Here is a 24,635-nt window from a genome sequence, read left to right as displayed (position 1 = left end):
ATATATATATATATACATACATGTGTATATATATATATATATGTATATATATATATATATATATATATATATATATATATATATATATATATATATATATATATATATATATATATATATATATATATATATATATATATATATATATATATATATATATATATATATATATATATATATATATATATATATATATATATATATATATATATATATATATATATATATATATATTTGCTCATCATGAACAATAAACACTTGTTCATAATTTCTCATTGTAATTAAAATTGGCCCTTAGAGAGCCACATAAGGTTCCCCACCATTGGAAAAAAAAACAAGGATGAGAACACTTGTGACTATAAATGCAATCAATGATATTGCATGACACACTTTTTGTTGTTGTTGTTTTGGAAGCAACGAGAGGACTGGTGATGGGTCAACATATTACAGTAGCGAGAACATCACACGCGTCCACATTTGTTGACAAAACGAGAGAAAAAGAATCGGACTCGCGTTAGTGTTAAGGCATCTCATTGCTAGCCAATAAAGTGTGGCGGGTGTAGATTCGGTGCGGTGTACACCAGGTTAATGCTAATTGTGTGTGTTAAAAAAAACAGGAACTCATTGACACTGTCAATGGCTGCTATGGAAAAAAAAACAAGTCTGACATTGTTAAACAGTACTCCCACATAAATTATGTTCAAAATGCAGCCGGAGCAGAAAGGCAAAAAGGCACCAAGGGACACTTTGGCTGAAAAGTCCCTTTGGGAGAGGATCAAGAGCAAGGCCAGGAAACGGCTGGAAATTGGATCACCGGACCGCAATTTAGACTCCGTTGAATATTTGGAGAAATGTTGGCCACTAGATAACATTGTTGCCATAGTTTGTCATTTTGTGAGGGAGGAAGATAAGGATAAAAATGCATGAAAAACAAGGTTAAGGAATAGGAGTGGTGGGGGGTAGTGGCCCCAAGTTTGTGGTTCAAAACGGGACAAAAAGATAAACTGGGCCGCATTTGGGATAAACACTAATGCAAAAAGTTTTTATTCAGCTCACGAGTCTTTTTAATAAGTTATTAAGCTTGCCACTAGTTTAGTAAAAGTAGTTATAATCAGTTTTGGGGTTAAAGAAAAAAAAATGGACTGTGAAAGTAAGGTAGTAGTATTAGAAAATATTACTAGATTAAAGTTGGGATATTACGTACCTTTGTTACGTAATTTCTATCAATGCAGTGCAGTTAATTTAGTGGCTAAGTGCAAAATTCTTGATAATAATCGGCTTTTTCATCAAAAGATTTTTCTATACCACTATTTGGTATGATGAATTGACAAGTTGGCATGTTTGTGCTAGCAATGTGTAGCAACCAGGGCAAAGGTCATGCATGATGATGTTTTTTTTTAGTAGTAGGGGCAAAGAAAGCTACCAATGAAACTACAAAATGACATAGTTGTGATGGGGAAGCTTGTTTTAAGGATTTGCATATTAGGGGATAATACTTAGTTGAATTGTTATTTGGTTTTAAGGGGCCGGGTCATATTCCCCACCTCCTGGCCGGCTCTGATTTGTTCTGCCACTGGAGGAGCGTGTTGGTGTTTTTGCAGAAAACACAAGGAACATTAAATGTCTTTTTGGTACAAAAAAAAAGTGATCTAGCGTGAGCAAAGTTAGAAAAAAGCAGAGGCGGCCAACAGGAGTGGCCACTTCATGTGCTAAGCTGGCGTTTCATTGGTTGTTGCCTTTTATAAAAATGTATTAAAATGTTTGTTTTTTCTTTGTTTTTTTTGGGGGTTTTTTGCTGGCCGGGCTGGAAGTAAAGCCGCCCACTCTTCTCCATCCTAAACATCTGAATACATTCATGTGGACACCTGTAGCCAAGCTTTCAGAACAACATGTACTGGTTGTCGATGGCACGTTTGCGTCCACGCTCGGGCTCCAGCTCGTAGTCCGAATCTCGCCGGGGGATGACGGCCGGGTGCGGGCCGGCGTGGCGTAAGGGCGGTCGCCGGCCTGCTGATTCGCTGCGCCGCAAGGGGGGCGGGGCAGCGGCAGCGGAAGGCGGGGCTACGGCGGCGGCGGCGCGACGGGGCGCCCGCGGGCCAGAGACGCCCGCCGCTGCGCAAGAGGATGACGAGGATGAGGAGGATGATGACGAAGAGGGCGGCTGGCTGCAGCTGCGAGGACCGCTGCAGTGAGCCAAGCTGGGCTCCGAGTTCCAGCGGTGCAGGGAGAACGGCATCAAGAGGGCGCCAGAGAGCCGACCTGGGATCAGGAAAACTACGTCAGGGCAACATTTTCCCAACCAATTGCTCCATTTTTTTGGATAGTGCACTAATTGTTATCAATGCCTGCCAATGATGGCGCTCCATGTTGACTGGAGAGAGACATTTAAGTCAATTAAATGAAAGAGAAAGTGAAGATAACGTCCATAAATGTCGGTATTTCGGAAAGTTTAGTCCATTTGAACTGGGAGGTGCTGCCAATAGTTTCCCAGTTCAAGTCAGTTGGACTTCTATGGCCATCAGTGGCAAAAAAAAAAATCTGTTGATTGACGGCCATCCCTCACCTTGCGAAGGGGGGCTGGTGCCGGCCACGACAAAGCTGGAGAGGGTGACGGCGCCGGCGGCTCCGCACTCGAGCGGGATGGGGAAGAGGCGGAAGTGGCTGAGCATTTCCACCACGGAGGGGAAGCGCAGGTGCTGAACCCTGCACTGCCCCCACTCGGTCAACGAGAGGCGCAGGTGCTGCACACATACACAATTGGGAGGTCACGACCCGAACCGGAATGGTCGAGCACCATCGAGACCAACCTTGGCTTTTCCTTGGTAGTTAAAAGTAAGCACGTAGTCCCCTCGCCGCGTCTCGCTCTGACGCACCAGAAATACGCCGTGGCCCTCAGCTCCCGAGCTCTGAACGAGGTGGGCCGCCTTGACCCGCGAGATGTGCCCGTGGAACCACGGGTAGGAGAAGAGGAAGTGATCCGTCTTGTGGGCGAGCGGGTCTGGCAAGGCCAAACTGAGCGGGCCTGAGGAGGAGGAACCCGACAATAAGTTGACGACAAACGTTGCATGCGACACAGAAGAAAAGGAAAGATACATACAGCTAATTGTGACGGGTCGCCCCTGGGTTGCCAGGTGGGAGGAGGTGGGCCGCCAATCGCTCTGACTTGACAACTCTGAGCTGGGCCTCCGATTGGTGGAAACGGCATTGTCGGCAGGGGAGGGGAGGGGTTCCATATCTGCGCTGACCGACCTGAACAGGACACATTACATTTTTTGGACAGGAATATATAGATGAATATGAACATGAATATTGGCCACAGTTTGAAGTCAATTTGAAACTCATTAAATTCATTAAAGTCTTTGTTTTTAAACAGGAGGAGGGCTCAAGATCTCACACGCTTTGTCACGGGCTAAAGCCGCCCAAGTAGTAGTTGTTGATGTTGAGGTACTACTTGTCTGTCAATTGTGAAGTTATTGTAACAAAACTCTGTAGCTACCTCACATAGGCCAGGATCTATCATATGTTGACAATATTTTGATTTTTTTTGTTTGATGATTTATCAATTGCAGACTTGTTGGTGAATGTAGATGACAGTGAGTAGAGTGCATTCGTGCACAGCGCATCAAAACATAGTTCCAAAGGTTAGGCTAGTGTCAGATTGCATCAAATCAAAGATAATAACTATAAGCAAAATGTTGGAAGGTTGAGAGGTCGCATCATTGACAAAAGCGAAGCGACATTTGCGTTCACCAAATATTACAATAATTCAAACAATTACAGTCAAGGTAAAATGAAAATACGTATGATTTTTATCATCTGCTTGGTTCTGATTCCTAAATATTTCATGACTATGCAAATTTCCTCAGGGTGTAATCAGATTTTATCCAGAATACAAGGATGAACTTTAACCTCTTTAGTGTGTGTGTGTGTGCTTGCATTTGCTGGACATCTGCAGAAATGAGAACGGCTTAGATATTCTCCTGAGCATAGGAGACCTCCCCCACACTTCCTTACACGCACAGCATGTCTGTCCGCTTCTTCCATGAGTCCAGTGTAACTCAGTCTTTTTTTTTTAAATTGAGATGAAGTCACATTAAATACTGTATTTTCCCCACTATAACGCGCACATTGAAAACTTAAATTTTCTCAAAATTCAGCCGGCAATGCGCCTTAAAATCCAATGCCCCTTTTATATAGATTAATATTGGTAAATTATTTAACGAAATTCCCTTTAGATCCACTTCATCTAGTTGATGTCTAAGACTACCTACTTACCCACTACCACTATTACTTTTGCTGCTTCCTCGTCTACTACTAATACTTGTGCTGCTACCTCGTCTACCACTAATACTTGTGCTGCTACCTCGTCTACTACTACCTTGTCTACTACTAATACTACTACTACTAATACTACTACTACTAATACTTCTGCTGCTACCTCGTCTACTACTACCTTGTCTACTACTGATATTACTACTACCTCATCTACTACTAATACTACTCTCCCGTCTACTATGACTACTACCACCACTACCATGTCTACTAATACTACAATTACTACCATTACCTCATCCACTAGTACTATTACTACCTTGTCTACAACTGCCACCACTACTACTACCACCACCACTACCACTATGACAGCTCTATCTAGTGGATGTATAACACAATCCCGATACCAAAATTACTACCACCACCACCACCACCACCACCACCACTACTACTACTACTGCCCCTTTTAATAGGAGACAAATGGTCAAAAAAGGTGAAATGTAACTGGGGGACCCACCTGTTACTGATGCATTCTTTAATCTCAGTGGTCCAGGAGCTGACCTGCTGGTCATTGTCCGTCTCGAATATCAAGCTGCCTCGGTTAACCTTTCAGGGGACAGACAGGCCTTTTTATATAGACTTGAACGGCCACAAAAACTTCATTTAAACCATCACTCACCTTTAAAACAAACGTGTTTAAGTTGTCGGGCATCTCCAGCCGGTTGCAACGGCGCACTTCTTTGATGTCTGAGCAGCGAGTGGCCAGTTTAGGAGCAGAGGCCTAGGAGATAGACAAAGACGCTCATTCATACAAATGTGACTGTGTCAGCAAACATCTCAATGAGAATGGAAGGATTCCACATGACTGGAGTGCTACTTGTTTGACCAATCAAAATGAGTATATGTGCATATGTGTCATTGGCATTAGAATCATCACCAAATAGCGTAAAGGTAATGTTCATCCCATTAAATGTTGGTCTCATGTGAGACCAGGTGTTTTTGGAGGACAATGAAGACACAATGTAGTCATATTAGAGCACATTTTTTAATAGTGAGGTTTTTGGATGATCAAACAGAAAATAATCTTAGTTTTCCAAGGACACATAACTGATAACTGATTCCTCCAATTTGTTGCCGTCACAAAAAGTACTACCAAGAATTTGCAGCACCATACAAATTGTAAGCTACTAAGAGCAGATTCAGAGTCAGAAACTTCTATCACTTATATCAAATATCTTCACATGTTTTGAATGGATGCTTACAGTCTTTTAATATTACATTGTTGATTACCAAGATTGTTCTCAAATAAATAAATACTTTTTTGTGCTGTTGACGATAATGTCCAATCCATCTAAAATAGTTGCTCAAATGGAATGGACATTGAATGCAGGCACTGTTAGCAAATGAGTCGGTCACAAAGATCTATCTATCATCCATTGAGTATATATAACTTGTGTTGAATTTCAAATACCAACTTCTCCCGTCCAAACACGAAGAGCAGGAAAGGCTTGCATATCTCTCTAAGAAACTACACTCTAAGGGACATGTAGGCCAGGGAGCAGAGAGAAGAAATATAAAGGGGGAGGTAGTTGGAGGATCTGAGTGGCGTGAGAGAACAAAAGCATGGAAAGGAAACAGACGAGACGAGACGGCGAGAGACACGGTGTGGTGGGGGTCTTTCGGAGAGAGGGAGGGAATGTTAGAGAGCGAAGGGACGACAGATTCCGGGGCTTTTGTGCGCCGGATGAGTCTACATTCATGTGACAGCGTGTGAGCCCGAGGAATGTCTATGCTAATCCTACATACAGCAGGGGTTGGGAACCTATGGCTCGGGAGGTATATACGGCTCTTTTTATGGGTGTATATGGCTCTCCGCCTATTCTCTAAGGTAAAATATGGAAACCGCTGATGAGAGAACGGAGTCAGTTTATATTTAACTTTCGAGTATGGCTCTCATGGAATAACATTTGAAAATAGGACTAGTTTATGGTTCTCTCTGTCAAAAAGGTTCCCAATCGCGGTTATACAAATACATTTATACACAAATGCACCCAATCAAAGTGCAGATTTAACGGTATGTCATTGTTTTTACTGTAATGGCACGTTTAAGTTTTATTTATTTATTTTTTTGTGAATGGACGCTATCAGGTATGGTATGGCGGGTGTCACAATAAAGGCGTTCAATATCATCAACGAGACGCTCACTGACACATATGGAGAGGGAAGTGAGTCATTTCGTCGGATGTGACCACGAGGAAGTGACTCAAAGTGAACTTGCACATATCCGCTTGGTTTGTCAAAAGGTCTTCATTTACATTTGGAAGCAAGGAAATATTAAGCCTGCCAACAACCTCATTGATGTAATCAATATCTTGTTAGGAGAGGAAAAAGGATACAAAATTAGTATTTTCACGAAACATACTGTGTTCGGTAGTGTTTTTAGGGAAGGAAAGTTTACATTTTGTTCAATAAAACATTTTCAACTCTGTTTTTATTTTTCATCTTACCTTTTGTCACATGACAATGTTGTCAGGTGGATTGACAATGTCAATAGAAAGAGTAGATTAATTTGTGATCTAGCAAATAAATGAATATTATATATATATATATATATATATATATATATATATATATATATATATATATATATATATATATATATATATATATATATATATATATATATATATATATATATATATATATATATATATATATATATATATATATATATATATATATATATATATATATATATATATATATATATATATATATATATATATATATATATATATATATATATATATATATATATATATATATATATATATATATATATATATATATATATATATATATATATATATATATATATATATATATATATATATATATACACATATATACATATATATACATACATACATGGGGTAAAATTGTGTGTTTGAATTTTGCCAAGTGTTGCTTTTTATGTATCAAATGCAGGTAAAACGATATTTTTTTTATTCTAGAAGAACCGTAATTTTTTTAAACAGAAGAATGAGGAGTAATCATAAAAAGGAGAAGCATGCGGCTTCACACCACACTGCCGCAGGTGCAACTGCTAATGAGCTCTTTGTCTTCGAGAAACTGACTCACTGAGAGAAAATGTATTGTGAGAATGTGAATGGGTTTGCGATGACTTTGAGGAACCATATGTGTTGAGAAGAGGAAGTAGAAGAAGAAGAAACAAGCAGCAGATGTCGTGGCTGTTGAGCAACACAACACAACAAACTACAGCATCAACTTCATCTCTAGATAACCCTCCCCCCTCCCCAACAAATGCTCCCATGTATATTGCTTCTTTGCCTAGAAAGATTATTTCCCCACAGGCCTCAAGTGAATTTATTTACGCTTCCTCATAAGGAAACTTGGGGAGTATTTGCCAACACGATGCTATCTGCCAATGGAATCCATGCCAATTCATGGCTGATTAGTATGGCGCTAAACTATTCTGAGCAGAGGTGTGGACTCCAGGCACATGACCTGGACTCAGTGTCCCAAGTTTTGTTAATTACTTAAACTTCAACTTGGCATGATGTTACAGATTGGCAACTCGACTTTAATTTTAAAAGGCAGTGACTTGAGAACTCTAAAAAAAAAAAAACTTGCTTCTTCCACCAAAACACAATTATCAAAATGTCATGTATTATGCTGCTAACCAGATTAAATCTTTGTTGCTTTCATCCGACAGCCTATAATGAAATTAGATAACACTTAAACTAAGTTGAAAATGCTGACCAAAGTACCACTTCGCAAAAATAATATTTAAAATCGTATTGGTTAACTCGAAAAATTAAAAAGTGGTCAAACACAGATGGAGAAGTAAACGCTTCAAACTGTTTTCTGACAACGATAGAAAGACATATCGATCGATAAAAATGTTATTAAGCATCCACAAAAGATATTAAGATGTGCACACATTCATCTACAAATACACAATATATAAGATGAGAGTTGCTATCAGTAGTCATCATTCACTCATCAATGTTTCAATGAATAAAATCAGGTAGATTTTTTTTTAAACAGTCCAACACCAACAGGGATGAAAAAGAAAAAAAATAACGCCCATCTGATGTTGCACAAATAACAGTAAGTGATGTAATGCCCAACTAATGTCAGCTCATCAAGTAAGTAACTTTGCTAGCTGCGTAGTTAATGACGTTGTAAAGTTTTTGGTAATGTAAAATTACAGTAATTTGTTGGTACACTGTGGGTTCACTCCCTGACTCATAGTCTGATTGATGGTCACCCGAAATAAGTTGACAAGTTTCTCTCTATTAAAAGGCAACGGTTACACACTCACATTATGAGATGACATGTCAGAAACGACTGTGATGTTAGTTATAGTGAAATATGCTATGGAAAAATATGTCAGCACTTTTTAAAATATTTTTTTACTAATTTTAGTAACATTCTTGCAAATATGTATGATCATCAAAGAAATACAAAATTAAAATGATATATTTTCAGAACAAGTTCTAAGTGTGTTGTGGTTAGTAGTATTTTCTAGTAAAGTTCAATGACACCTGATTTGATCTTTGAACTTGAAAAATATATTTTGAACAGAATCTAAATCAAATAGATTCTATAGATTCAGCATAAATTTAATATATTGCAGGGCTCAGCAGAATATGCCTTTTCTAATCAGGACTGTTTAATAGGAAAAAAGTTTATTAATATTCCAAATTGTGATTGAAATAGCAGCCTGATATTCAGATGAGAACATCGTGTGAGAGTTTTTGTTTTGACACATTGCTGATATTATGAGCATGTTATGACTATACTCACTCTCTCTTCTTTTTCACATTGAATCAACTTTCGGTACAGCCTTCGAAGATCCACAATCTCACACTTACTCGTCACACGCACACCTTCAGACAGCTTAGACAGGGATGAAAGTCACTTGAACGCAGACTCAGCAACAGATGTGACCACATGACCTCACGCCCACTGAGTCCGAAATGCACGTATTCATTACTGATCGTGCACATCCACACTTGGGTGACACACAGGATGTTAAGAGTCCAACATGACATTCCCAGGGTCCCATTTGCAAGGCCATCGCCATGGTAACTGACTGACACGCAACATTCTGATATCCCTATGAGTGTTGCTCTGGCCTACACTGTCCAGGGTGCCTATTTGGATGTGTACTGTTTATTGGAGTGTGTGTCTGTGTGCTACAAATGACACCATCCTCTGGGGGCTGAAAAACCTTGAACTTAAACTTTGTAATCGGAATATCCGTTAGTGTCAGAATACTGCGGTGTTTGTTTGTCTAAAGCTAAACATATTTTTAAAAAAAATCCTAACTGTAAACTCAAAATGACTAAAGTTGAACAACCAAAAAGTTGTAAAATTTGAAGCTAAAAATCAACATTTGGGAAAAATGTGGCTTGGATTCTGTGTAGATGTGGCACATTATTTACTTTTAAATACACATGAGCACAATAAAATGGTAGTGCCTGACTAGTAAAACTGATTGAGAGAGTGAGTAAAATCAGTCAAAGTAGATGAATAAATGTGTCAGTTCACTTTTCTGCACACTTCTGAGAAATAGTGATGTGCTGTCGAAATAGGGAGAAGTAAAAAAAAAAAACATACTAAGTCTTCACAGAAGCCAAATGGGCTCTCCTTCCGTGAATTAGCTTCGGTAGTGTTCGTAACACACTTCATACCATTCAATGGCACTAAAAAGAGGATGTGTGATGAAAAGTTTAATCGAAGTCGATTAATTGATGAGATGTGAGCGATTTTTTTTCAACACAGTACAGCGGGTCCCGGAGTTCTTTTTACATAAAACATTATGTAAATATTTTGGCTCAGTCATTCAAATAATGCAATAATTCTAAAATGAATCCTAATTTTTCCATTCATCTTCTGTACTACGCATCTACGACTGGTCGCCAATCAGTCATAGGGCACACAGAGATAGACAACCACTCAAACTCATACCTAGGGGCAATTTCGAGTCTCCAACCCAGGACCTAGGATCGGACCCTCGATCCATGAACAGTGAGGCCGACATGCTAACCACTTGTCCAATGAGTCGCCTTCACTATAAACAATTTTCATTAATTATGAATTTCTCTATGTCCACACATTGGAATATTTTTTTTTCTGGTACGTTTGGGAACATTATTCCTTGGGTAAAAGATTCAAACACATTGGATGCTGCTGAATACATTGAAAAAATAAAAAAGAGGATCAGATGGATTGTGTAGCTGTGAGCAAAGAATGAAAATGGCAGAGCATTTTATGCATACGTCGGCAAATACGTTGTAGAGGAAAAATGTTTTTTTAACCTTGTGATTTCTTTCTTTTCATACCCATGACAAGCTTTGCCAGGAAAGATTCGTGGCACTGACATAATCTGCCATAAACTATTCACTTCATTGTGCACGCATGCCAGCATGGAACATCATCGTCATCAGTCCAGAAGAAAAAGACCTTTTTTTTTTTCGTCTACAGATTTTTGTTACAATTTATCCAACAGAAGTGAGGAAGTTTCTTACTTGTAGGAATGTGTTGTTTGTGGGCATGTGTTCCTTTGACAACAAAATACAGAACTCATGTTAAATAAAGAGAGAATACGATGTGGGGGACATTTAAAGTACATTCTAGCAGGATTATCATTATTAAATTGCAGAAGCAAAGTACAAAGAAATCAAAAAAATGTAAATAGCATGACTTTTTGACAAGCTATAACTTTTTGAAATATTTCAAAATGCATTGAAAGAATTAACTTCAAAAGCCTCTCTTACATTTCATGTTTATGTTTCCTGAAATTATATTTTTAGTGCTATAAAAACTCACTGTAAAGCCCTGAGATACGTCAGTTAGCTTCTAAATTCTTCACAGACAAACGTTATCAAGGGCAAATCCTCTACTAAAATGGTGATGTTCCCAATAAAGCGTAAACATGTCATATAATGTAGCAATGCCTCTATCATTGTATCAAATTTCAGCACCTCCTGACTTCACTTCCTAGGTTCAGCTGAGCCAGAAACACGTCTACACTTGGAGTGAGATCCAACCATGATTACATTTTCCACACCAGCATTGATGCCAAACATGACTGGCCAGGATCAAACTCTGCCAAAATGTTTAAAAGGCAGTATACTCAGAGAGGTGCAGAGATGTGATTATTCCACTGGCAATGGATATTGTATTTTACACCTTCTATAACAAGTGAGAGGGCCATGATAATAAATAATTTACAGTAATCGAAGGGAAACTTGACAAAGAGGGTCGAGGGAGAGGAATTTAAATTAATTTATACTACCTTGGGGAATTTTTTTCTTTTTACCCTTTTTAAATAAACTATTTCAGTATACTATAGTGTGGGTCTCGTCAAGTACATGTGCTTTCTATCTCTGATCTTACTATGAGCCATTTTTTGCTCCTCTCCTCTGATCTGCTCTCCTTATGTAGCTCCAATTTTGCTTACTCCGGTCAGATGATCATGACAGGAAAAGGTAGTCACATGACACATAGATGGAGCAGACTTGCAGAAGAATCTAATCTGGGTAGACATTCATATGCTGGTTGCCCGGGAAATACTGTTGGAATGTTGGCTTTTGTAAATGTGCATTAATTTAATTACGAATAAAAGAAATAAGCATTTAATAATTACTTGGTAATTAATAGTATGTTGAGAAATGTTCCAGAGGAAAATTATTGGCTGAGCCTATTGCACAACTTGGATATGTGGGCCTTTGATTTACAACTCGGCAGTGTTATGTTTCACTATATTTGTTTTGGGTTAGCACACAATCACACAAGTGAATAATTTCATTAGTTAAGTGTGATTTGTAAGAGAAAATACATTTTCCATGGCCATGTTGATGCTAAATAATTTCATGAGAAAGATGAATGACATCTAAGAAACATCTTGGCCACATGACTCTAACCACTTCACTTCCGTTAGATGTTTCTCGAGATTTTTATCACAACAAAACTCACACACACTTTTAAACCCTCTAAATTCAGCCTCTAGCTCAGTTATATTAGTTGTGACTTTTGAGAATAGTTCTGCAAAGGCTACCCGATGCACCCATCTACATTTATCAATTGTATTTACCGCTTATGGCTGCGACCAGGCAAAGAGGCAGAAAATAAAAGTACAGCATTCCTGTAAAAGTGTAATAATCTACTCATCATGTCACTATTTTTGGCTGAGATTGGTGAGACTTTCACTAATGACTTTTTCCCCTCAGCTATATCGTGTTATTTATTTTCCATGCAATTTCACACTGGTATCCCGCAGATCATTAATATTTTACACAACCAGCATTAACAAATAAAAGGTCAATTGAGCCTTTTATGTCCAGTCGACAGTTAGGTAACAATATCAGAACCGAAATACAAAAGAAGCTTCTGTGAGACCGATTACTTAAGAATTGAGTTTTAGCTAAAGGCAACCATTTACCACAGATACCCAAATCTTTCCCCTTCCTGCTTCTCTGGCTTTCCTACGCCCGTGTTGCCGTTTGTCTCATTCTTTCTTCCGTTGTTGTATTTGTTTGGTTTCTTTCCAGTTTCTTGCATTTGATTTCTTGTTGAGCTGGCGGGGACCATGTGTGCACAGAGTTAAAGTCATGGTATGCAGCGAGGAGCAAATTATTGCTGCATGTTGCCATATGATAGACTGAAGTACAAGTAACACGCAACAGATGGACTAGACCGTCTTACGGATTAAAAGCTTCTTTCAACTGATGCTAGATAGTTGTTTTTTTCTTCGTAATCACTGGCTAGATGGTGGCAGATTCACACCAACAACAGTCCTCAAATTTAAAATCGACACAATCTATATTCATTCATTCATATTCTGTACCTCTTATCCTCACAAGGATTCGGTTAGATTAGATAACTTTATTCATCCCATAATCTGGAAATTTCATTTTCACAGTTGCAAGAGGGTGAGAATACACACACAGGAAATACATTTTAAGGGGTTGAAGCCTATCCCACCCAACTATGGGCACCACCAGGCAGAGGACGCTCTGAATTAGTGACCAGCCAATGACAGGGCACAGAGGGACAACAACAATCTATAATACTGCCTAAACTGTCAAGAAAACTTGGACAATAGTCCTGATAAACATTATCATAGCCAAGAATTTAAGGCACTAGTACAGAGAACTCCAGCTGACTGTGGCAATGGATCTAGTTCCAAAGCTAGTTTTGCAAGGAGTGTTTCAAATCCAAAAATGGCCAAAACAAAAAGATCAAAGTAATCTACCTGCACAGAGAATTCTGTGCGATTCTTTGGATCAGCCAATTTGATGTTATCTACATTTTCAAAAAGTCCCCTCCCTGCATGACCACCATGACAACTAAAAAACTCACATTGCACATCACTTTTCCTCGTGGTGCTCAAAATAAAGCAGCCACACATTGTCTCAAGCTACTTATCGGGCATAACAACATATTTCACTGACACAAGATGATTATTTGAAAATTGAATGAATTGGAACCCAAGATCAGATCAGTGTGTGTTAAACATTAAGCCGTCAACTCTCAACACGTCACATTTTCCGGGCATCCGACTGCATTGGCAACTTCCCATTTGCCCACTCACATGGAATGTATATTAACTCATCACAAGAGCATCAAACAAGGCCTCACACGAATATGATTGGCTCCTATGCTCCAATATGCAGCTAATATACAGAAGGACATTAAATATGGCTATGAGGACAATGCAAACAGACATGGGGAAAGATCAAGACCAGAACAACAAAAATCAACACACACACAGTCCATGTGATAAGGACAAAGCTTACAGGAGGTCTGAGGAAATATATCCTATGTGAGATTTTCAGACGGGTGTGAGAAATTGAGTGACTTTTGGAAAGACGCGACGCCGCAACTTTCCTGGCAACATTTTGAACTTGTGGGCAGCCCATTTTTGTGTGCGCGCGCAGCAGATGAAAGAACAGGCATTCGTACTGCATCTCAAAACTCTAACTGCCGACATTCTCGAGGCTAAACACGCAAAAGAAACTGCAGTGAGTTCATGTCACACATTTGCTCCAAGAGGCACGGGCCACTTAATCTAAAATGGAGAGGAATGGAATGTAAATTGTTTACAGGTTGCGGGGGTCAGTTTGTCCTCTTTAAAAAAAAAAAAACTGAAGCTTAGGAACGAGACGATATGTTGACGTTCGTGATGTCTCCGTTCTTACTTCCGTCCTTTCAGCTGAAATGACAAGATTCACTTCTGCAGGGAAGCATTTCTTGCCTGGTAGTTTTTTTTTCATCATAAATGCAGAAGAAAAACAGTCCTAAAATTGCCTCAACGTCAGACTGGTTATAGTGGGTTGTGATCAATTAGCACCTTTGGTTATTACAATAATCATTCACAAAGATGTATTTTTTATTGATATAGCCTTACAAAAAAAGGTGACCCAAACCACACATCTGCGAATGGAATTTTTTTGCGAAAAAATGAATCTGGGATGCCAATTTCTGTCCTGACCGAGCTCATAATATTATATGTTTAATTGGCTGGGCTTGTTGGAACTGCGTCATGGCTGGATCTACACTATCAGCTGCCAAGCAGCATCCTCTTTTTGGTAAATAAGCTTGCTTATGATACCATTTGACACAAAAGACATCTAGCAAAGATATAAATACAAGTCTCTAGCAATCGGACAGGGTTATCATGACCATATTTGATCTCATCCACCAGCTAAACAAAATAAAAAAGTCCTCAGATGTATGAAAGATTAAAACAAAATCAAGTTAATTTGGAAAGATCCAAAAAATGTCCTCACAAGCTTTAAAATGTGTGCATGATAGTGAACGGCTCTCCTTCCTTTTAAGGCCATTCTCGGGGCCCTTAACGCTCTGCCCTGCCAAGATTCCACACGTGTGCACAAACACAAAGTAAGAGAACCCTGATGCATTTGGCGTAGCAGTGGAGCAGGCAGAATCCTGCCAGGGCTTTTGCCGCGGTGCACAAATGTACACGCAAGCGCGGGCACACGCGTGGCTCCGGCTCTATCATTAAGTCAATTATTTCAAGCATGTGGTTAGGCTCGCAGCTGGCAGAGAGGTTGAGGGCTTCCAAATATAAAACACTACCAAGCACACACATGCAATGTCTTTCTCATTGACCAAGCGCAAGTGTGCGGGCCAGAATACACACTGGCACCCACCCAGAGGCCAGACGCAGCTCTGTTTCTAGTGACCTTACAGATGGCTGTGGCTGGGACAACAGTCAAGAGAGCCACTTTGATTACTGGTTCAGAGCTCCTAGGGGACTGGGTGTGCAAACACAAGCCTCCTTGCAGCTGGACTGACTTGAAATATCGCAGTGTTTTCTACCGTGACGCTGGGACCCAAATACAAGGTCATGCTTGAGTAAGGAAGGAGGAAAGACAGAGGGACTGAAGGACAGAAAGACAAAAAGAGAGAAAGTGACTACTGTGGTGACTGTGATGCTCTATTTCAAGGCCTGCACACTCATTCTGGATGATTGAGGCAAAATGTAACACAAGAACGTGGGTTTCATATTTATTCATAGTCTCATGTAGAGCAATTGGAGAATGTGTGGCTGAAGTGAGCCCAAACAAACAGGAAGCAGCGAGGGAGGTGTATCTACGTACTCACCAGAGTGCAGGAGGACATGAATTCTTTGAAGTCATTCGGCATTGGCGTGCCAAAGTTGTGAAACGTTGTTACATGAATGCATTATGTAAATAGGAACTGCATAATAAGGAACTGTGATAGCCATCGGTGACAATGGATAAGGCGCTAAATTAGTTCTCAAGCTGCGGGAAACACATTATATCGTGCACTGATGAATTTGGTATAAACACCCAAAAGATGTATAAGAATCCAGTAGAAATTCCAAACTTTAAACACACAATACCTGTAAGTGTTATGATGAGTGTGAAAAGTTGTTTGTGATATGCCCTATATACAGAGAGCAACCAGACCAGGGTGGAAAACACCTCAGAGTTGAGCTAAAGAGTACAAAAGCTACATAAGGGTGAATAAAATTTATAAAAAGTGAATTAAACCAAATGAATCAAACTGAAATGAATAAAAACAGAAACACCCTATGGTTATAGCCCCCAAATAACACTAAGGTTGTTTAAAATATATATGTAGTATTGCCTGACCATGAAAGTTTAATGTGTGTCATATAATGGGTTTAAGTAATAGTGCTTTTTTAGGCACACCGCCTTTTACATAACCTGATTGGTAAAAAGTTAATTGATGATAGCATGTTACCACGGTTCAGATGCAAATCAAGTTTTACTTAAGCAGTGCCAGAGTGTGCTTGTACCTTTGGTGGATCATAAAGCTCCAGCTGGTAGCCTTCACCTATTCCAACTTCAGCGTCCCTGATCCTCCTGACCAGCAGACGGCAGCGCTGCCATCGCGGCAGGGAGTCTGACATGGTGTCATCCACTAACAAGTACCTCAGCTGACTCTCCTTACAGCAGCTGCTGACCTCTGACCTCCTCAGTCTCATGCTTCCACCCCGTAACCAACGGAAACGATCCAGAAAGTTTGAGGCTATTCCAGAGAGTGGCGACGACGGCGTAGGCGTGGCTTCAGAGTTGAACGAAGAAGGTGTTTGTGAGGATGCGGAGGGTAATGTCTGCTCAGTGGTGAAGGGCACGTTGGTGAGGGCATGGGTGGGGTTGTCGGCGGACAGGTCCTGTGACGAGGGCGGCCTGGGAAGCGGCCGTCTTTTAAAAAGCCGTCGGACAGACTGCCGAATCTGACTGACGGAGAAGTGTGTGGTGTCGGCATGCGCTGGACCGGAAGCTAAAGAGTCAGATACTTGTCGACTGTCTGTACCAGACAACTCTTCGTTACTTCGGCTACGGAACAACAGAGAGCCGCTGCCGAACGAACGAGTCAAACCCCTGAGCAGTACTGGGTTTCCTGAACGAGCAGCACATCGCAGTGGCTGCTCTTGCTCCCTGCTTACTACGACAGGCTCCAGTTTCGGCGAAACCACGGTAAAAAGAGTGGCGCCGCTGGTTTGTCGACCCGCTTCCCGGTAGTCCTGAACCCCGGACAACGAGGTGATGCACAATCGGCTGATCACGGTCTGCGATGGAACAGGAGGAGCCGCTGGAGAGGTGTTGCCCGGTACGGTAGAGCAGGTGCCCTGCTGGTGAAGTGTCCCATTATTGTCGACCTCGCAGCAAAAGTGATGCTGGAAGAGGTCAGTGAAATGCTTGGAAAAGGTCTCTGGCGATAGGATGTCATGCTGGGGCCGCTCCCTGGCAAAGCTCTGGTAGTGTCCCGCAAGTTGTCGCGCTGTGGCGATGGCGTGTAGCTCACAGAACTCCCTCCAGCCTCGCGGGGGCGCTGCCACGCCAGGGCCACCTCCTACTGTCGCTGTGGTGCTGGCTGGATGAAATGTGTTACCATTCATTGCAGTAACCACGCCGGCTGAGAATCACTGCAGAAAGGCAAAAGTGAAAAACAAGTCAATTGGGAGAAGGAATGCGTTACAAAACAAACAAACGTAGAATAAAATTTTTGAGAAATTTGAGATAATGTCGAGTGTTGTGCAATTACCGCAGTACTGAAAACGAATGCATTCGGAGCAAACACTCAAAACTTTGGAAAGCAACCTTCAAAATTAGATCATATTATGTTTAAATATTAGAAATTAAATTTGCGTTACACAAGTAGACAGATCTCATCGGGGGAGTCAACCAGAGCCAGCAGTACGTCGGAGACACTGGTTCCCACTCTCGGATTCAACATAATTTCTCTCCAGAAAGCAGAGGAATAATGTGAAGAGCAAAACATAGTGAGTGGAAGAAATTACAATGATAAATCAGTTTTAAATTACGCCATGCCAATTGCAGAAAGTCAGCATGTGAAATGAATGTGCACACTAACAAGTGATTGAGGCGGACACTGAACAAGGGTTTACTAAGGAAGTATGGTTAGAACATTTCTCAATCAACCACACTGCCGGCTCCACATTTGGCGTGCACGGGTGATGACCCGTTTAAATGTACAAGCCACCAATGAGCACACACACATGTACACGCGCGTTTCCTTTCGTCTTTAGGTTGAACTCGCTGTCTGATTGATTGACTAACTGAAGGCCATAATAGAACTACTAGTTAAGCAATTGTGAAATGTATTTCCACACATTTCTATCTCATTTTATCCAATCCACTTGTATGTGTAAAAAACACTAATATTACTGCAAAAATAATGGGTTCAGCTGTACACTCTTTTGGACAGATAAAATTCATTTGATTAAAGCAGACTTCTTTGTGAGTGTGAAAGAACCTAGTGAACCTAACACCACTATGGTCAATTTGGGATGAACAACTGTTTTCTCAGAATCCTTTCTTGCTCTCAATTCAGTAATGCTACAGCGTCACATTTTCATTCAGGATGTCAGCAGAAACAATTGCAACCAGAAATTCCACACATCTATTTCCAAAACTAGACTAATGGGATGAAATGGTTTTACAAATCAAACCTATATCTCAACAGAGAAACTTTGTAGACTTGATGGTCTGAGGGAAAGTCAGATCCTGCCAAACATTTCTCCAAACACATTAATTTATGTCTATCTACCCATCAGTTGCATCAGTACATTGCATCAGTCTGCAGGGAAGGTGAAAAATAAATAAATAAATGAATAAAAAGTAGCAAAACTAAATGAAACTAACTTGAGAAGTCATGCCATTCAAGCATTTCAAGGTTATACTACATTACTGTTTTTTTAACAACAGTGGTGCGTCCTCACTACGTTAACATGGGATTTAAGAGTAAGCATAGCGCTGCAATACGTACCAGTTTCCTCCCATGCAGCAGTGAAGGTTCTTTTCTACAAACAGGATGGATAACTGTATGTATATATATTTGTATGTTTAAATAGCGGTTTTTGTGTGCGTGTGTGTGTGTGTGTCTGCGTGCGAAAATTGAATGATTAGAGGGCACGTTCAATCGCTCAACAGATCACAGAAAGGTACAGGAAACAGAAGGGGGGCTTCTTTGTATTCAGCAAACATGCTCCAACGTGACAAATTATCTTTTAACCAAATCTCTCCATGTCCCTAGTGACGCCATTCAAGGGAGCCACTTATGCATATGGTGGTGTTAAGCATCAAGCTTACAGGTGACCCAGCAAAATTAAGCATACACATGTCAATGCGTGCAAGGACAATAACTTGTCATCGTGAAATATTGCGTCACTTGAGTTCTTAAAGTTCTTGAGTCCTGTCGCAGCTTCTAATTCCCTTCCTGTACTCTTTGGCGCATGCTCAGTGTGCGCCGCCTTTGCACCCCTGCAGCTGGCCCCCCCAGAAGACTCTTTCTATCTACATGGCCAGCCCAGAGATGACTCAGCAATGAGTGACTCAACATGTGCGCACTTCCTCTCGCTGTATCCCTCTGGGGGGCAGAGGCGCCAATGTTCCCATGGTCATCCTCACACGGTTCCTTCTGTTGTGCGCATCTGCAGATGTACTCACGTTCATGCACCTAAGAGTGCACAATTCTAGTTATGCAGGAAGCATAGCATTTATCTAACACATCGACTCTTTCACTGCATTTCTGTGAAACGGTGTTTTAGTGTTTTCATCTTCCACTAAAAAAGGTATGAACTGACAAAAAGGGAAATTCTGAAGAAGTCTAATTCAGTTGTTGTTATTATCTTTATCATAAAGCCTATCCCAACTGCAGGCCACATGTAGACAAACAAAACAAACACACACTCACACTAATGGACAATCAACATTCAACTGGACGATTTGCAAGCCCCATACACAAGAACAGCCAGAATTTGACAATTTTCCACATGAAGCAATATACCAAAAACCCAGAAACCTAGAGCTTTGAAGTTAGGCGCACCCATTACTACACCACGGTGCTACTACGTTCACTTCACTTGAGTTAAAAATAACTCAACAATTTAGCTGATCGTAAGATTGGTTAAGACAAGTGTAAACAGCAGTTCTCAAATCTAGCAGTGTTAAAATAACAAAAGAAGAATAGGCAAATTGTAAATACTTACAATACCATAAACAATAGCTATTGTATCAGCTTTTGAGCTTTTTACACTCATCTGCCTCCCTCAGCAGCTCCCAGTCTGAAAACATCTTCATTCTGTCTATTTGTTCCTCCTTTTTAAGAGTAAATAAAAATATCCAGTAGTTGAATAGAGACAAAAATCTGACGTCGTTTAGGTCCAATTTAAGAGTGCAGAACTACTGAGGCTGCTGCTTAGTTATTTCATTCTTAATTCAAAAGCAGGCAGGACTTTCTAGAATGTGATCACATGTCAAAAAGCTGCTGGCATAAATTGCGAGACCAATGTGTTGGTAGAAAATTAAACAAATATTAGGGACTATAAAAATTCCCCGGGAAAGCGCCAAACTTTACAGACAGTGTCTTTTAGTTGTTTTATTATGTTGTTCAAATAACAAAAAGGGGACCTTGTGATGGGCATCCTAAAATAACTGCTAAGGAATGAATCTACAAAATCATGGCTAATCAAGACTCTTAGTCACAGTCTTCAAGGAGCTTCTCTGTTTCAAACGCTTTACAATACAGATGAAGACCACAAGACTAAATGTTAAGCCAACCCAACGTCAAAATGATACTTTATATTCTCTTAACTGATTGTAATGGAGCAGAATGGAAGCAGAAGGCATGAAAAACACATGCCAATTGATTTCGTCCACAGGACTAACCTCGTGACTTGCTAGTTTGATTTCAACAAAACCTTGAATAGACCTTGAAATGCCTCATTCATATCATATTTGTGAGATGAATTGACGGTGTGTGACCATGCCCTCTAAATCATTAGCAGACCCAAAATGATATGCTGCTTGTCGCTCATAGTAAGCAATTATACATATTGCACAATTAGGTTATTTACAGGAGACCCTAACACCCAGGAAGTAACAGATGAAAAACCATTTGATTTCAACTAAACAATTAATAAAATTAAATCACAACCTAATTGTTGCTCAAATATTCCCCGAGGAAGGGCCAGCTTCCTCGAAATTGCGTTGGAGAATTTTTGGGAAAATTAGATAATAGAAGTACTAAAACTCTCTAAATGTAATGAGCTGCTTCCTCTTTGAATGCGGGGTCTGACTTCATGAACTTAATGGAAATATTCCCATTAAATTTGTAAGAATAGAACGAGAATATATAACAATAAATGCAACTCACCGAAGAGCGGCTAGTATATAAAAAGTGTACTATTTATACATGGGTGTAAATGTCACCTTATAACCTTTCATTAATTTGCTCAATTTTCACACAGTACACATTACAAGTAGTGTAGCAAGTATTATTTTAAAGGCGAGGGTCACGCTTCTTCATTTTGAAATCCACGATTATCTCCTTTGTCTCGTTGGTGTTACTCACTACGCCTGCCCCTCTGCTATCGGATACATTATTGGAATCAGCGTGGAAATGCTGTGAAAAGTTTCTATTTTGAAAAATGCATCCAAGACTTGGTCCAAAACAGGCGCCAACCATCACTTTTGCCAAAAATCCTACACCAACATATGCAATGAGTGCATTGCTGCGCACCCTTTTAAGCCAGGCTGACAACTGCCTGAAGGACCAGCGGCAACCCTGAATATCAACACTTCATTAGATACTTTGAAATCTACAGTTTTGAGGAAAACTAGCCACCAAAAATACCATCCTACCGAGATAAGAATTGATTTCCTTAATTGGATTATAGCTGAAGCGATTCTTTCAACAATTACTTCAACTTCAGCCTAGTAACTTGCGATCTTGCTAAATGCCCTGAATTGATCACACACATTAAAAAAGTGTTTTTCCCGAAAATGGGTCGTGGAGCAACGGAAAAAAAAACATGGCAATGTGTGTATCCAAGGTAATGGAATGAAAAAGAGATTGTTACCACCTTTGATTTTTCATTGTTTGAGTCAGAGTGAGGGATGAGGGGGCGAGAAGAAGAAGAAAGAAGGGAGGTGAGGAAATACAGTGAAAGAGGAAAAGCAAAACAGAGAAAAGTTAGGCAATAGCCCTTGAAGCATTGGAACAAGGGGTTAATGAGGGGGTGGGCAGGAAGTATGAAAATTAAAGAGCGAGGGAAGAGAGGGCCCACAGGCATTGGGAGTTGGCTTCCAGGTGGTCGAGTCAAACTGAACGGATGATCTTAAATCTGATTTGGCTATCACAGCGGCAGGAAACAGAAAGGAACCCTGCCCTGCCCTGGTAAGCAGTGACTGCAATGTATAGGGAATGTAAATATACTTGTGATGACCACTAGTGTTGAGTGGTTGATTGCTGTATCGTTGATTGAAGCATTTCACGCTCTAGCAACAGCCTTTTTGCCAAGGTTGGTGCTATTGTAATTGTTGTGGTAATTCACTCTGCATTATCTCCTTCCTGTTCTGTCAAAATGTATTTCAAAGAGGAGTGGAAAATAGCATTGATGACAGAAACACTCTATGGCAGAGATTTTCCCGTTCTGAACAGTTGATGAATGGCTCTTCCGATCAACAACTTTTTTTGTTCAAAAATGTTGTTCAGGTCCCAAATGTTTTGCGTGATAGCCAGTATACAATTGATGAATGGCTCTTCCGATCAACAACTTTTTTGTTCAAAAATGTTGTTCATAACCCAAATGTTTGACAAGATAGCCAAAACACAATCATCAACAGGTAAGGATGTGGATGGGCGTAGATGAATGAACTACATTTCCAACTAAGAACTCTGTGTTGTTTTGTTATCACACACAAAAGTAGACCACTTCAAGTGAGAAAAGACTCCAGTTAGGAACCATGTGACCTTTCTTGTAACGTTCACTACAGCTTTTCTAATCATGCACGACAAGCTGCTGCGAAATGCCAGCGGGAGCAGTGCTGTGTAAAAGTGCACGACTTCTTGACGGCACGCAAAGTAGACAAGGAATGATGGGACAGGACAGGTTCTCGGCTTCCCTCTGTGTTTATGTCCAAAGAGACGCGAAAGCGCACACACACACACACACACACACATACGTGCAAGGCTTGCATAATTGAAGAACATATTGTGAAGGAGGAAGCAACACTGAAACATGAGATAACGTTAGCTTTACTTCCCACAGCCTAAGCAGAGTATCATCTGATTTGTGGTGAAGCGAGCATGTAGCCTGGAGCGACTTTGCAAAACAGGGGTGGAAGTCTGATATTCTCTTGAATTTTGCTCTGTCGAAATACCAATGCTACCGGGCGCAGGCAACCTTAAGCCATTCCTGCTTGATTTATGTTTGGCATTTAGTGGCTGACTTTAGGGAAAGCATTCAACAGAAACTGAAGCAGAAATACTATATATGATGGTTAACACTTGGAAGATCTGCAAATGTCAAAAGTTCTCCATTAATAGGATTGTGTTGTGTTGTTGTTGTTTTGCACTTTGGAGAACATTCGACAGATTTGTTCTGCATTTCCACAACAATGCAAGGCCAAGACAATGCTGCTATTCTTAAGACACACAGAAATAAAGCAGCACTCAGGCTATTTCCTGTGGTCTGGGAACAAGGAGGTACTCTGGGAAAACTAAAAAGCACAAAGTTGTTGATTACAGTACGAGGAATACGTGAGCTCTGGCTAAGTGGAGTGTGACAACACAAGACAATTCCACCGAGCAGATGGCGATGAACGCTCCTAGGCGCAAGCATTTCATTCTCTTCCAGACTGACTAATAAAAGATGTCGACATAACGCCTGCAGCCTATCATTACCCTTTCCTAGACATAACCTGGCATGTTGAGGAAATAATAAAACACAGTGATCTAATGACAGATCCGGAATAAGTTCTGTAGCTACATCTTGGCAGGATGGACATGTGATAAGTGATGATTGTGTGCGGGTGTGTGGGTACTGTGGGAGTTTGAGAACGAGGCCAGTGGCGAGCATCAGGGCTCACAGCACACACTGTGGAAGATTGTTAACGATACACAAAGCACAAAGCGATCTTTTTTTCGCATCTCGCTGAGCAAACATACGAGCCTCTGTTTCACTGCCTGTAAAAGCAGCCGTTTTTCTCCCGTGTCAGTGTTCCATATAAACGACACGATGCGGAAGTGGGAGACTAAGTTGACCTGGCAATTTTCCGCTTTCATAAGTATTATCAGAGAGGTAGACGCTGTACGATGTCAACTTAGATTGGACTAACACGTTGTGAGATGGGATGACTGCAATTTCTAACCTGGCTGGATTTTGTGTAAATGGCAATGCAATTAATTTAAAGTGAAAGCTGCATACTGTAAATCTCTGTTGAAATGCAAGGTTTTTGTGATGAAAAACAATAACATGAGAATTTTAAAAAGGGGCTATATCG

At 40.3% G+C, this 24,635-nt stretch overlaps 1 protein-coding gene across 1 annotated transcript in view; it reads right to left on the bottom strand.

Annotated features, from left to right (window-relative positions):
* Nucleotides 1-226: 226 nt before the first annotated feature.
* The window catches only part of sh2b3 (SH2B adaptor protein 3), a 29,690-nt gene continuing 5,281 nt past the window's right edge, over nucleotides 227-24,635 (bottom strand). Inside the window, exons 2-8 of the mRNA XM_077715976.1 lie at nucleotides 16,619-17,752; nucleotides 4,952-5,053; nucleotides 4,790-4,878; nucleotides 3,098-3,249; nucleotides 2,808-3,022; nucleotides 2,564-2,741; nucleotides 227-2,259 (exon numbers count right to left, since the gene is read on the bottom strand). Of these exons, the coding sequence (XP_077572102.1) occupies nucleotides 1,880-2,259; nucleotides 2,564-2,741; nucleotides 2,808-3,022; nucleotides 3,098-3,249; nucleotides 4,790-4,878; nucleotides 4,952-5,053; nucleotides 16,619-17,725 (2,223 nt within the window). The 5' untranslated portion in view covers nucleotides 17,726-17,752 and the 3' untranslated portion in view covers nucleotides 227-1,879. The remainder of the gene's footprint in view (nucleotides 2,260-2,563; nucleotides 2,742-2,807; nucleotides 3,023-3,097; nucleotides 3,250-4,789; nucleotides 4,879-4,951; nucleotides 5,054-16,618; nucleotides 17,753-24,635) is intronic.

The sequence above is a fragment of the Stigmatopora nigra genome, chromosome 4, assembly GCF_051989575.1.
Source record: "Stigmatopora nigra isolate UIUO_SnigA chromosome 4, RoL_Snig_1.1, whole genome shotgun sequence".
Classification (NCBI taxonomy): Eukaryota; Metazoa; Chordata; class Actinopteri; order Syngnathiformes; family Syngnathidae; genus Stigmatopora; species Stigmatopora nigra.
Note: the sequence above shows the minus strand (reverse complement) of the source record. Positions and strands in the feature narration are given on the sequence as shown.